Source organism: Carcharhinus amblyrhynchos, chromosome 25 (genome assembly GCF_965287045.1).
Source record: "Carcharhinus amblyrhynchos chromosome 25, sCarAmb.v2.hapA, whole genome shotgun sequence".
In the NCBI taxonomy this organism is placed as follows: Eukaryota; Metazoa; Chordata; class Chondrichthyes; order Carcharhiniformes; family Carcharhinidae; genus Carcharhinus; species Carcharhinus amblyrhynchos.
In genome coordinates, this window is record NC_137348.1 from 9,424,645 (window position 1) to 9,439,434 (window position 14,790).

General features: G+C 47.7%; 1 protein-coding gene across 2 annotated transcripts in view; it reads left to right on the plus strand.

The window, feature by feature from the left end:
• The window catches only part of cercam (cerebral endothelial cell adhesion molecule), an 88,936-nt gene that overhangs the window by 37,188 nt on the left and 36,958 nt on the right, over nt 1-14,790 (plus strand). For both annotated transcript variants that reach the window (XM_080212078.1, XM_080212079.1), the window contains exons 4-7: nt 35-169; nt 2,072-2,276; nt 3,412-3,531; nt 13,730-13,806. In XM_080212078.1, the coding sequence (XP_080068204.1) occupies nt 35-169; nt 2,072-2,276; nt 3,412-3,531; nt 13,730-13,806 (537 nt within the window). The remainder of the gene's footprint in view (nt 1-34; nt 170-2,071; nt 2,277-3,411; nt 3,532-13,729; nt 13,807-14,790) is intronic.

Genomic DNA, 14,790 nt, shown 5'->3' on the forward strand with positions numbered 1-14,790 from the left:
TCATCTAAAATCTTTTTAAAACCTTCTCTTTCAGTTTTTAGACACGGATAACATCCTGACCAACGACCAGACGTTGAAACTGTTGATTGCGGAGAACAAAACGGTGGTGGCTCCGATGCTGGTGTCACAGACTGCGTACTCCAACTTCTGGTGTGGAATTACTCCTCAGGTAAAGGGCCTCGTCTTCACGGGTTCTTCATGGTTACGTAGGAATTTTAATCTTGCCTCCTTTTATAATTACACATTGCGGCTCATTGTGTCCAGACAGTGAGGGGACTGGAGGCTGATTTTCACTGGCAGGTGGGAACATAAGAACATAAGAAATAGGAGCAGGAGTAGGCCATCTAGCCCTTCGAGCCTGCCCCGCCATTCAATAAGATCATGGCTGATCTGTCGCTGCTCAGTTCCATTTTCCCGCCCTCTCCCCATAACCCTTAATCCCCTCTCCTATCAAAAACCCATCAACCCGCGTCTTAAAAATATTTAGCGAGGCAGCCTCCACCACTTCAACGGGCAGAGAATTCCAGAGATTCACCACCCTTTGAGTGAAGAAGTTCCTCCTCAACTCCGTTCTAAACCGCCCCCCCTTTATCTTGAGGCTGTGCCCCCTAGTCCTACTGTCTTTTTTGAGCGGGAAGAGTCTTTCCACCTCTATCCTATCCATCCCATTCATCATCTTATACGTCTCAATGAGATCTCCTCTCATGGAAGCTGCCATGCTTTAAACCATCATACCTCACTGCGGAGCGGGAAGAGCAGGAATACCATTCCCAGGCCCACGGTAAATTCGTGGGCCACAGCTAACCTGCCCCTCCTCACCCCTCCATCTGCCGTCACGCCGCCCCCGCCCCTATATTTCCGAGGACCTTGACCTTTAGCCGAACCTGTTGACCTTGTTGACCCCTCAGGGTGAGTGAACCGCCTCAGGTGGTCTGCAGCTCAGTGAGGCCAGGGGGCCTGGTGGTCCCGCCAACAGCCTGTCCAGGTGTGTGCAGTATGCACTCAGCCAGCATCGCACAGGGATTCAGGCCCACTGCGATTCCCTAGGCCTCGGAGTTTTCCCCAGTCTTGGGGAAATGGGATTTCTCATTTAGTTTTTGTTTTTTTCCCCTCTCCAGGATCCTTCTGCCCATTGTTTTTGGATTGTGATAACATGACAACCTTCTCCTGCTCAGGTTGCTGGGATGTTGTTAACAATAGGCCGTGACCAATTTCCCTGTCTGTGAATTCTCCCCAAGCCTTGAAATGAATTGATTTGATTTATTAATGTCTCATGTATTGGAATGCAGTGCCAAGTATCGTTTCTTGCGCGCTATGCAGACATAGCATACTGTTCACAGAGTACATAGGAGAGAAGGAAAGGAGAGGGTACAGAATATAGTGTTACGGTCACAGCTAGCGTGTAGAGAAAGATCAGTTGAACACGGGCAGCATAGTGGCACAGTACTACCTTACAGCGCCAGGGACCCGGGTTCGATTCCGGTCTCAGGTCACTGTCTGTGAGAAGTCTGCACATTTTCCCTGTGTCTGCGTGGGTTTCCTCCGGGTGCTCTGGTTTCCTCCCACAATCCAGAGATGTGCGGATTAGGTTGATTGACCATGGTAAATTGCCCTATAGGGGGACTTAACAGGATAAATAAGTGGGGTCGAGACAATAGGGCCTGAGTGGGATTGTAGTCGGTGCAGACCTGATGGGCTGAATGGCCTCCTTCTGACTTCTGAATGGGCCTACCTCATAGATTTGTAGAATCTCTTTAGGGGTTTTATGAATCTATGAGGTGGGTCTGTTCAAAAGTCTGGTGGCAGCAGGGAGAATGCTATAACCCATCTTGGAAATTTATCTGTTGCTTCCCAGAAAGTCCAAACCTTCCGGCCCGGCATTTTGGGAATGCTGCGACAGCCTTTGTGATCTTCCCGACATTGTAATTGATGCAGAATGGTAGCTGGCGGCGCTCGCGGTTTCACCGTGCACAGCACATGGTCACGGCCTCTTGCCGGAAAGCTGGGCACCTCGTACCAGGTGTTCTCCTGGCTCCTGACGCTCACTAATTCTTGTTTCGTTTTGATCAAGGGTTATTACCGGCGGACGGTGGAATATTTCCCGACGCGTCTCCGTCAGCGATTAGGCTGCTTCGCCGTTCCCATGGTGCACTCGACAGTTCTGATTGACCTACGCAAGGAAGCCACGCGGGAGCTGGCCTTTTATCCTCCGCACCCAGAGTTCTCCTGGGCTTTCGATGATATCATTGTGTTTGCGTTCTCGTGCCGTGCCGCAGGTAGTTAGCGAGTGGTACAGTGCGCAAGATTCGGACTGAACAACTCAACTCTCTTTCTCCTGGGCTGCTTTCCCTTTGTCTGTTCATGTTCAACTTTTGCCTGCGTTGTTTCATAGAATCCCCGCAGTGCCATTTGGCCCATTGAGACTGCGCCAACTCTTCGACAGTGTATCCCATCTAGACCCTATCCCCGTAACCTCACATAGTTACCCCGCTAATCAATCTAACCTACGTATCTTTGGACACTAAGGGCAGGATTTTCCGTCCTCACTCGTGCTAGTGCTGGAACATCCTGCCCAAGCTTAACGAACCTTTACCTGGTCCATATCCTGCCCGTGTCTACAATTCCCACGGCGCACGAGATGGGAAAATTCCACCCTGAGGGAGAATTTAGCACAGCCAATCCACCTAACCAGCACATCTTTGGACTGTGGGAGGAAACCGGAGCACCCAGAGGAAACCCACGCAGACATGGGGAGAATGTGCAGACTTCACACACAAACAGTGACCCAGGCTGGAATTGAACCCGGGCCCCTGGTGCTCTGAGGCAGCAGTGCCAACCAGTGTGCCACCGTGCTGCCTCTTATGTGCTGTATGTCCTCGATGGCTGTGACTTGAAGGTGGCACGGTGGCACAGTGGTCAGCACTGCTGCCTCACAGCACCAGACACCTAGGTTCAATTCCCGGCTCGAGTCACTGTCTGTGTGGAGACTGCACGTTCTCCCCGTGTCTGCATGGGTTTCCTCCGGGGGCTCCAGTTTCCTCCCCACAGTCCAAAGATGTGCAGCTTAGGTGCATTGGCCATGCTAAATTGCCTCTTAGTACCAGGGGGACTGGCTAGGGTAAATGTATGAGGTTATGGGGATAGGGCCTGGCTGAGATTATGGTTGGTGCAGACTCGATGGGCCAAATGGCCTCCTTCTGCACCATGGTGACTCTGTGACTCTAAATGGTCAACCAATCAACTGCTGACTCAAGGGAACACGAGGCAGGTTTCATGAGTGCCTGAAAACCAATGGCGTTGTGGGGGTGGTGGAAGGTATGGAAGGAGGAGGAGTGGAGGGTGTGGGCTGAGTAACTGTCTCAGTTACTGGGTCAAGTCCTAATCACCCTTCTTGTATTTTTTTTTGCGCAGAGGTTCAAATGTACGTGTGCAATAAAGAGCGATATGGTTTCCTCAACCTTCCTGGCAAGCCCCAGAGCACATTGGAAGATGACCAGCTGAACTTCGTACATCTAATGTTGGATGCCATGAGTAAGCCTCTTTGGCCCATTAGGGGCGTGTAGTAGAATATATGTGACAGGGAGCAGCAGATATAGGGATATAAGCAACAGAGAAACCCCCATGAGCACCAAAGTTCCCTCTACCCTGGTTTGAGGTGTATCTATCAGGTCTATTGATACAGTCAAGAACATTGGATTATTGTCCTGAAACATTTTAGTTTCCTCAGTTGCCTTCAGCAGTATGGGAGAAATGATCACTTTAATGTAACGTTAACCTCTGGTTAGTCTCCCCGCCATCCCAGAGATTCAGTTGGGGAGAGGTCTCAAAATATACTGGACCAAAAATGGTCTTGTCTCATTTCATACTTTCTTATGCCCTAATACTAGGGGGAAGATGATAACCACGTCCAAATAAAACCATTACAACATTTCAAGAAAGGTTTGTATATTTAAGACCCTCAATGCCTTATTAGTTAATCCAAAAGTACTTTTTTCCTTCGAAAGGACTCGGGTATATGCAGATATTGATGTTTCTCTTTAGTGATATGCAAATCTAAATCCAGAAAATTCTTATCTGTCTCCTCAAATTGTTCTGTCCACTGTATAGATGTGATAAAAGAAACCTGCACTTTTATAGCATTTTTCCTGTTCTGAGGTAAGTTGAATAACCACATAATGGGCAGTGCCAGGGTGCCTGGTGGGCAGTGCCAGGCTGGCGCTGCCCCATGGGCATTGCCCAGCCTTGGCACTGAACACCTGGGGGCTTCATTTGGCTTCTGATTCCCCCAGCTTGGCCATCACGTCTGGTCCCTGTTGGTGGGGGACCAGCAGTGAACCTTATTGGCGAGGGGTCTTGCTGACGAGGGCGGAAACATCCCGGAGGCTGGAAAAGTCCGTGCCGGACACGTTAATTACATGCATATTATTAATATTTAAATCGGCTTCCAAAGCCAGTTGTGCTGGCAAGGCAGGGCTGGGAAGATGGCTTTCGGCGCAAGATTGGTTCGTTCCCCCCACAAAAGCCTCATGCGCTATCTTCCTGGTTCGTTTCATCGCGCAGGGGGCCGGAAAGCTCGTCCCCATTGTGTTTTTCACAATCTCTGGATATCTGAAAGAGCAAAAGAAAATTACAGCACAGGGATAAGCCCTTCGGCCCTCCAAGCCTGCACCGACCATGCTGCCCTACTGAACTAATACCCCCTACCCTTCCGGGGACCATATCCTTCTATTCCCATCCTATTCATGTATTTGTCCAGATGCCCATTAAAAGTCCACTTCCACTACCTCCCCGGGCAGTGAGTTCCAGGCACCCACCACCCTCTGTGTAAAAGATTTGCCTCGTGCGTCTCCTTTAAACCTTGCCCCTCGCACCTTAAACCTAGGCCCCCTAGTGATTGACTCTTCCACCCTGGGAAAAAGCTTGTAACTATCCACTCTGTCGATGCCTCTCATAATCATGTAGATTATCTTGTAGGCTTTACAATCAACAAAGTAGCGCAGACTCTGCTGTCATGTAAGAAACACGACAGCCAGTTTGTCTGCAGGAAACTCTGACAGACAGCAATGTGATACTGATGATAGGTCACTTGTTTTTGTGATGTTGGTTAAGGGGTAAATATTGACCAGGACATGGGGTAATATTCCCCCTACCCTTCTTTGAAAAAGTGCCATGGGATCTTTGATGCCAACCTGAAAGGTTAGGTGGCACCTCAGTCTCATACGAAACACAGTATCTCTGACAGTGCAGCACTCCCTCATTAGCACACTGGAGTGCCTGCCTTTACTTCTGTGTTCAAGTCCTAGAATGGGACTTGAACCTGAAACCTTTGGAGTGCTCCCAACTTAACAACAGAATCATAGAGTCCCTTCAGTGCAGACGGAGGCCATTCGGCTCATCAAGTTTGTACCGAACCACAATACCACCCAGGCCCTATTCCTGTAACCCCACACATTTACCCTGACACTAAGGGGAAATTTAGCATGGCCAATCAACATAACCTGGACATCTTTGGAGTGTGGGAGGAAACTGGAGCACCCGGAGGAAACCCACACAGACACGGGGAGAACGTGCAAACTCCACACAGACAGTGACCCAAGCCAGGAATTGAACCCGGGTCCCTGGTGCTGTGAGGCAGCAGTGCTAACTACTGTGCCACCATGCTGCCTAACAGCTAATGCTCACAAGCTATAGGTAATAACTGCACCTATTAAGGAGTTTGGAATGATCATTGTCACAATCTTGGCAGAGATCTGTAACTTTTTTTTAAAGTGGGCAAAATCTGAAACCCCACTTATTTACGAAGAGAGTGTGAAGCTGTAAGATTCCTCTTCTTCAAGTTCAAGTTTTTTCATTTCTATTTCCATTTCAAGCTATTTTATCTGCAGCTGAATTCTAGGCAACTCAACCTGTGTCCAGCCTGGGTCAGGCTTTTCTCAAAATCCCAGATGTTGCTTATTATCTCAGTTATGTCTGCTTTTTATCCTCTGCTTTTAATTCCAACTTTTCTGCTAATGCTTTCAAGCTAACTTTGATTAATTGTTGCAAATCACTTGGGGATAAACTTACCCCTTCCAAAAAAAACCGTAGCAATTGACAAAGCCATTGTGCTTTTCAATGATTAAAGTTCACCGTGGAATCTTGTTAACCTTAATCTCAGTACCTGTTTATTCATGTTCAACTCTTTATTTCAGGATGCTAAGGGGCAGCATGGTGGCACAGTGGTTAGCACTGCTGCCTCACAGCGCCAGGGACCCAGGTTCAATTCCTTGTTTGAGTCGCCGTCTGTGTGGAGTTTGCACGCTCTCCCCATGTCTGCATGGGTTTCCTCCGGGTGCTCCGGTTTCCTCCCACAGTCCAAAAGACGTGCTGGTTAGGTGCATTGGCCATGCTAAATTCTCCCTGTTGGAGTGTGGCAACTAGGGGACTTTCACAGTAACTTCATTGCAGTGTTAATGTAAGCCTCTTTGTGACACTAATAAATAAACTCAGTCAAATTAAAAGAAAGCGAGGAAGGAATAGAAACAAAAAGGAATGCAGAACCCACATGTGTAGATCATCTGGATCCCAATTTTAGTGTTAATATACAATAACTGCATTTGTCTAATTTATTACTGTAATTTTAGTGTTTGGTTTCTGTGAGAGTGAAAATATACTGAATCAGTGGGTCTGGGGTGAGAAGGTCTATGGACGGCCTAAAGGTCGAGATATTTGGGCGGCATGGTGATTAGCACTGCTGCCTCACAGCACCAGGGATCTGGGTTCAATTCCCAGCTAGGGTCTTTGTCTGTACAGAGTCTGCTCGTTTTCCCTGTGTCCATGTAGACTTGCTCCGGTTTCCTCCCACAGTCCAAGAATGTGCACATTAGGTGGATTGGTCATGCTAAATTGCCACTTAGTTACAGGGGGATTAGCAGGGTAAATATGTGCGGTTATGGGAATAAGGGCTGTGTGGGATTGTAGTCGATGCAGACTCGACGGGCTGAATGACCTCCTCCTGCAGTGTAGGGATTCTACGTTTCTGAAAATCTCTTTCATATCCCAGGGTTGCAAAACAAGACTCAAAAGTTAGAAATATTAGTGGCAGGCATAGCCTCATTGAATCCCTACAGTGCAGAAGGAGGCTATTCGGCCCATTGAGTCTGCACTGACCCACTGAAAGAGCTTTTCACCCAGGCCCACCCCCTCCCACATCTCTGTAAACCCTGCATTTATTACAGGATTTTCACAGTAACTTCATTGCAGTGTTAATGTAACCCTGCTTGTGACCCTAATACATAAATAAACTAAAATAAAAAGCAAAGAGGGAGCTTATGGAGGAAGAAGGTGAAGGGAGAGAACAAGCTGTGGCCTACTTTGATTGGTGTTTGCTTGTATTGTTTAAAAATTTTGATGAATGTATGCTGTTCTCTTCCCGTTTCTTTCTGGTCAGAAATGACCAAGCTCTCAAATTGCAACTGTTGCCTTTTGTTCCTTAAACTCTCAAGCGGTCAGCTGGGGATAGCTAGGTTTACGAGTACGATTCAACTGTTGCCATAGCCACTTGAATTGTTGGGAGAAACAGAGGCAAACAAAACATGGGAACCGAGGCAACTGTATTACCCTAGTCTTTAAATGGATTTGGAGGCTGCCTTCTAAGTTGGTCTTAACGCAGAGCGATGCCAGTGGCACGGGTTCAATTCCCGTACCCTTATTCATGAAGGCACCACCTTCTACACCTTGCCCCCTCGCCTGAGGCGTGGTGACCCTCAGGCTAATTCACCACTCCCCCTTCAAAGGGAAGAGATGGTCATCTGGAACTTTGGACACTTAACCTCTAAGTTGGACTGACACCTCAAGAATCCCTTCAGAACTAAAGAAAGAAATTGTGGAGTCCATGAGCATTAAATATCACTGTGTAAACGTTTTGCTTTAATTCATTTGTGGGACATGGGCATCGCTGGCTGGGCCAGCAAATATTGTTCATCCCTACTTGTCCGAGGGCAGTTGAGAGTCAACCATTGTGGCTCTGGAGTCACATGTAGGCCAGACCAGGAAAGAACGGCAGATTTCCTTCCCTAAAGGACATTAGTGAACCAGATTGGTTTTTCCAACAGTGGTTTCATGGTCATTAGTAGATTCTTAATTCCAGATATTCTTATTGAATTCAAATTCCACCGTCTGCCGGGGTGGGATTTGAACCCGGTTCCCCAGAACTTTAGCTGAGTTTCTGGATTAATAGCCCAGCGATAAGGGCAACACGGTGGCACAGTGGTTAGCACTGCTGCTTCACGGCTCGGGTTCAATTCCAGCCTCGGGTCACTGTCTGTGTGGAGTGCACATCCTTCCCATGTCTGCGTGGGTTTCCCCTGGGTGCTCTGGTTTCCTTCCACAATCCAAAGATCTGTGGGTTAGGTCGTGCTAAATTGCCCCTTAGTGTCAGGGGGATTAACAAGGTAAATACGTGGGGTCACGGGATAAGACCTGGGTGGGATTGCTGTCAGTGCAGACTGAAATGGCCAAATGGCCTCCTTCTGCATTGTAGGGATTCTATGATAATACCACTAGGCTGTCGCCTCCCCAAAGTCCTCTGTTTCTGTCGAACCCTGTTTATTTTAAAAGGAGGATAGGCCAGTGTCCACCTGAAATGAGACGACATTGTTCCTTAGAGGTGGGGCTGGGGAACACCCAGTTTTGCTGATATTGCATTGGAGTGCTGTCCATAGATTATTGTGCAGCCGTGATGTTGCGCTAAACATCTGTCCCCGCCCGGTTTCTCGCCAGTAGCTTTAAGGTTTATTGACCATGAGACCAAACCTCGGCAGATGCCGCTCCCATGTATGTCAGTCTGCGACAATAGGCCAGCCCTTCACACCAGCAGGATCTTCCAATCCCTTCACCGTGAACAGAGATTTCAATGGCCTTGGAACCCCGCAGGAGGGGGTGGGGGGCTCGCAGGAATGTTCTGGCAGCTCTGAATTCAGGAAAACTGGCTTTTGGGAGAAATGAGCAAATCCGGAGTGTCGGGACACAGATACAAAAACAGGGAACGTTGGAAAAGCAGTTAGCTTGGAAGGACAAAGGCAGGGTAAAGATTGAGGAGACTCTGGTGACTCTCTTTTATCTGTTTGTTGGCATTGAATCACAGAATGGTAACAGCATAGAAGGAGGCCATTTGGCCCATTGTGTCCATGGTGGCTCTCTACAAGAACTGCCACCTACCTGATGAAGGAACAGCCAGTTCCGAAAGCTAGTGGCATTTGCTACAAATAAACCTGTTGGACTTTAACCTGGTGTTGTGAAACTTCTCACTGTGTCTCTGCAAGAACAACAAGCTTTGACAGAGGATTTTGGGGGGCTTATGTAGGGGAGGCAATAGCCTTGTGGTATTATCACTAGACTGTTAATCCAGAAACTCAGCTAATGCTCTGGGGACCTGGGTTCAAACAATTCAGCTAGTCCCACTTCCCTATCTCTTCCCCGTTTCCCTGCAACCTGTTTCTGCTCAGATAGTTATCCAATTTCCTTTTGAAAGGATTGGATGCGCCTCCAGCACTCTCCCAGGCAGTGCACTCACTGCTTAAAGAAGCTTTTTGTTAGAATGTCTTTGCTTCTTTTGCCAAATGCCTTAAACCAGTGTCTCCTGGTTCTCAATCCTGCTGCCAGTGGGAATAGTTTCTCCCTCCTCTCTCTATCCAGATCCCTCATGGATTTGAACATCTCTATTCAATCTCCACCTTCTCCGTGGCCCCAGCTTCTCCAATCTATCCACACAACTGAAGCCATCTTGCAACCATCCCGGTTAATCTCTAAACCCTCTTGAGAGTCCTCACGTCCTTCCTGAAATGCAGTAGCTGGAATTAAACCGTGTTCCTGCTGAAGCCAGACCCAGTACTTTATAAAGATTCGCCATGACTTCCTTCAGATTAACTCTAGATTTTCCAATTCTTACATCGTGCCACTCCTTTTAAGTTTCTTTTCTTGTTAAAGGGGACTTGGAAACCCCACAGTGCAGATGGAGGCCATTTGGTCCATCGCGCCTGCACCGACGACAATCCCACTCAGGCCCTAGCCCTGTAACTCCACGCATTAACCCATTAGTCAGCAATTTTAACGTGGCCAATCCCTAAACCTTTGGACTGTGGGAGGAAACTGGAGCACCCGGAGGAAACCCATGCAGACACGGGGAGAATGTGCAAACTCCGCACAGTCACCTGAGGCTGGAATTGAATCCAGATCCCTGGCGCTGTGAGGCAGCAATGATAACCGCTGTGTCACTGTGTCGCCCTTACTACACCAATTGCGAGCAAATATATTTAAACGAAGATAAGTGGGAATGAGACCAGACTGTGGATGTTTATTCTCCCTGCTGAATGTTTTTTAAACTACAAACTCGACCACACTTGGTTTCAGTTTAAAATAAAACTATAAAGTGCTGGATAAACCCAGTATGTCTGACAACAGCTGTGGAGGGAGAAACAGAGAACGCAATCTTACCAGCTGTTCACTCCCTGTTGTCGCTGCGAGCACGGATGGAGAATTTGGCACTCAGCCAAATCTCGGTTCACTGCCACAGGATCTGAAAATCCCGGAAGATTCCACCCAGAGTCAACGTTTCAGATTTAAATGGTTCTACAGAAAAGGGATGTGATTTGAGAACTGTACTGGAACAATAGTATTTTGTCTGTACTGACACTCTGTCAAGACTATAAGATATAGGAGTAGAACTAGGCCATTCAGCCCATCGAATGGCACAGTGGCACAGTGGTTAGCACTGCTATCTCACAGCGCCAGGGGACCCGGGTTCGATTCCCAGCTTGGGTCACTGCCTGTGTGGAGTCTGCACATTCTCCCTGTGTCTGCAAGGGTTTCCACCCACACTCCAAAGATGTGCGGGTTAGGCTAACATTTATTGCTATTGAGGGGGGTGGTGGTGAACATTTTTGAATCGCTGCAGTCCATGTGGTTTCGCACTTTGATACAATTGAGTCGTTTAGTTGCCTGGCCATTTCAGAATTAATCACAGTTGCTTGTGGACCTGGAGTCACGTGTAGGGCAGACTGGGGTAATAGTAGCAGATTTACTCCCCTCCAGAGGATCAGTGAACCAGATGTGTTGCCCAAGCAAGCCAGTAGTTTCATGATTATTAGTGAGATTGTTTGATTTGATTTATTTTTTAATAAATCACATGTATCAGTATACAGTGAAAAGTATTGTTTCTTGCATGATATACAGACAAAGCATCCCATCCATAGAGAAGGAAAGAAGAGAGTGCAGAATGTAGTGTTACAGTCATAGCTAGGGTGTAGAGAAAGATCAACTTAGTGCAAGGTAGATCCATTCAAAAGTCTGACGGCAGCAGGGAAGAAGCTGTTCTTGAGTCGGTTGGTACGTGATATCAGATTTTTGTATCTTCGCTGCAGTGGCACTGCTGCCATTGTGCATTGGTGGTGGAGGGTTTGAGTGTTTGTGAAAGGGGTACCAGCAAGCGGACTGCTTTGTCCTGGATGGTGTCGAGCTTCTTGACTGTTGTTGGAGCTGCACCCATCCAGGCAAGAATTCCATCACGTTCCTGACTTGTGTCTTGCAGATGGTGGACGGGCTTTGGGGAGTCAGGAGGTGAGTTATTCGCTGCAGGATTCCCAGCCTGCCCTCGTAGCTACAGCGTTTATATGGCTAGTCCATTTCAGTTTCTGGTCAATGGTAACCCCACCCCCCCCAGGATGTTGATAGAGAGGGATTCAGCAATGGTAATGCCATTGAATGTCAAGGGCGATGGTTAGATCCTCTCTCATTGGGGATGGTAATTTACCTGGCACTTTTCTAGCACAAATGCTACTTGCCACTTGATAGCCCAAGCCTGAATGTTGTCCAAGTCTTGCTGCGTTTGGGTATGGACTGCTTCTGTATCTGAGGAGTTACGAGTGTTGCTGAACATTGTGCAATCATCAGTGAACCTCTCCACTTCTGGTTTTATGATGGAAGGAAGATCATTGATGAAACAGCTGAAGATGGGCCTCGGACACTAACCTGACGAACTCCCACAGTGATGTCCTGGAGCTGAGATGATTGATCTCCAACCACTACAACCACCTTCCTTTGTGCTGGGTATGGCTCCAGCTAGGGGAGCATTTTCTGCCTGATTCCCATTGACTCCAGTTTTGCTAGGGTTCCTTGATGCTACACTCAGTCAAATGCTGCTTTGATATCAAGGGCAGTCACTCTCACCTGACCTCTGGTGTTCAGTTTTCTCGTCTGTGTTTGAATCAAGGCTATAATGAGGTCAGGAAATGAGTGACCTTGGTGAAATCCAAACTGGGCATCACTGAGCACGTTATTCCTATCTGATAGTGCTGTTAATGATGCCTTCCATCACTTTATTAATAATTGAGAGTAGACTGATGGGGTGGTAATTGGTCACGTTGGATAGCTCCTGTTTCTTGTGTACTGGACATACTTGGGTAATTTTCCACGTTGCGGGGTGGATGCCAGTGTTGTAGTTATTCTGGAACAGTGAATTGTTGGTGGTTCCATGAGATTTATGTTCACACTGTATAAATACAATTGCTCAATGTATATTAGCAAACATGACATTTGTATAGCATATTTAAGATATATAATGCATCAGTACATTTGCTTATTATAATCATCATTGCGGATCACAATGTGCAACTGCTATAGGTTTAATGTAAATTATACAATTGTTATTACATTTGGTGGTTGTGTCAGAGAAAGGTATAGATTTTGTATATTATGGATAGTCAAAGTGCATCACACACAATGTTACTTGGGTATAGTAACCAAGCATGGCAGCAGAGCAATGCTGTGGGTGGGACAGTTCCCTCTTACCCCAGAACTAGTTTCAGGCGAGCTCAGACTGAAGGGATCAAGGTTTCTTCCATCGGCAGATGGAATGGGTTTGAGTGTTTCGAACCAGTTCCCTTTTTTAATTCATTTATGGAATGTGGACGTTGCTGGCTAGGCCAGCATTTATTGCCCATCCCTAACTGCCTTCCATTTCAGAAGGACATTTGAGAGTCAACCACATTGCTGTGGCTCTGGAGTTACATGTAGGCCAGACCAGGTAAGGTTGGCAGATTTCCTAAAGGGCATTAGTGAACCAGAGGGGTTTTTCTGACAATCGACAATGGTTTCACGGTCATCAGTAAACTTTTAATTCCAGAGTTTTATTGAATTCAGATTTTACCATCTGCTGTGGTGGGATTCGAAACTGGGTCCACAGAGCATTACCCTTGGTCCCTGCATTACTAGTCCAGTGACAATACCGTTACGCCACTGCCTCCCCAAGCCCAAAGGCTCACTCAGCAGATGGTGTGATAACTGGAGATGCCACACCAGTGTAGCCGGGGATACCCAGGGTAGCTGAAGGCGGTGGGGCTAACTAATACTGGAGCCTGGTGGAGAGAGCTTTACCCACTCTCAGGATGCCAATGCCAAGGAATCCATTCTAAACTGCCCGTTGTTGGGGGGTAATCTGATGAAAAGTTGGTTGATCCTCACAAATCTCATTCTCGCCCAAGTTAAGTCCAACCTTAACGCACCCAAAATGTTCTCAGCGCGAATTCCCTGATCGTTCAAGAAATAATGTTGAAAGCTCTATCGATATTCTAAACATTTGGAATGACCCCATCCGTATTTATCTGGGCCTGGCTCAGCCGAATCTCTGTGGAAATATGAGGTGAACTGCTGATGTGGGATTTAAATCAGCCATTTTCTGTTTTTTCTCTTGCAGTTGATGGGCCTCCAATGTATCCATCGCGATTCACCTACCTCCCGCCAAAATACCCGGATAAAATGGCATTTGATGAGGTAAGCACAGTCCTGCGGTGTCTCCCTGGGGTAAGAAGCAGCAGCGTTGAGTTGAGAAAGGGCTTGGGTTACATGCTTATCCTACCCGTCCATCACACCTGCTCCCAGCAATCTGCCATTGGTTAACCGTACACTTTGAATTATTTGTCCTCACTTTCAGGCCGTTCTGCTGCTTTTGTCGTCTCTCTCATCACAACACCAGCTCCACGCCCATCAGCTATTCTTCCAACTCTGATCTCCAGGTTATACCCACCAAGCTACCTCTCTTCGCCACTTCCCCAGCTCCCAATCCCCAATCCCTGGAGGGGGGACGTGGGGGGGGCAGGACGGTGGCACAACAGTTAGCACTGCTGCCTCACGTGCCAGGGACCTGGTTCAATTCCAGCCTTGGGTCATTGTCTGTGTGGAGTCTGCACGTTCTTCCCGTATCTGCGTGGGTTCCCTCCCACTGCTCCGGTTTCCTCCCACAGTCCAAAGATCATCATAGAATCTCTACAGTGCAGAAGGCGGGCATTCAGCCCATCGAGTCTGCACTGACCACAATCCCATCCAGACCCTATTCCTGTCACCCCATGTATTTACCCTGATAATCTTCAAACACTAAGGAACAATTTAGCATGGCCAATCCACCTAACCCAGACATCTTTGGATTGTGGGAGGAAACCGGAGCAGCCGGTGGAAACCCGCGCAGGCACGGAGAGAAAGTGCAAACTCCACACAGACAGTGACCCGAGACTGGAGTTGAACCTGGATCCCTGGCATTGTGAGGTGGCAGTGCTAAGCACTGTGCCACCCTGGCACACCATGCAGGTTAGGTGGATTGGCCATGCTAAATTGCCCATTAGTGTCAGGGGGATTGGCATGGTAAATAAATGGGGGTTATGAGGATAGGGCCTGGGTGGGATTGTTGTCGGTACAGGGCCGAATGGCCTCCTTCTGCACTGTATGGATTCCATGTTATGAACCTTACCACCATTACATTCA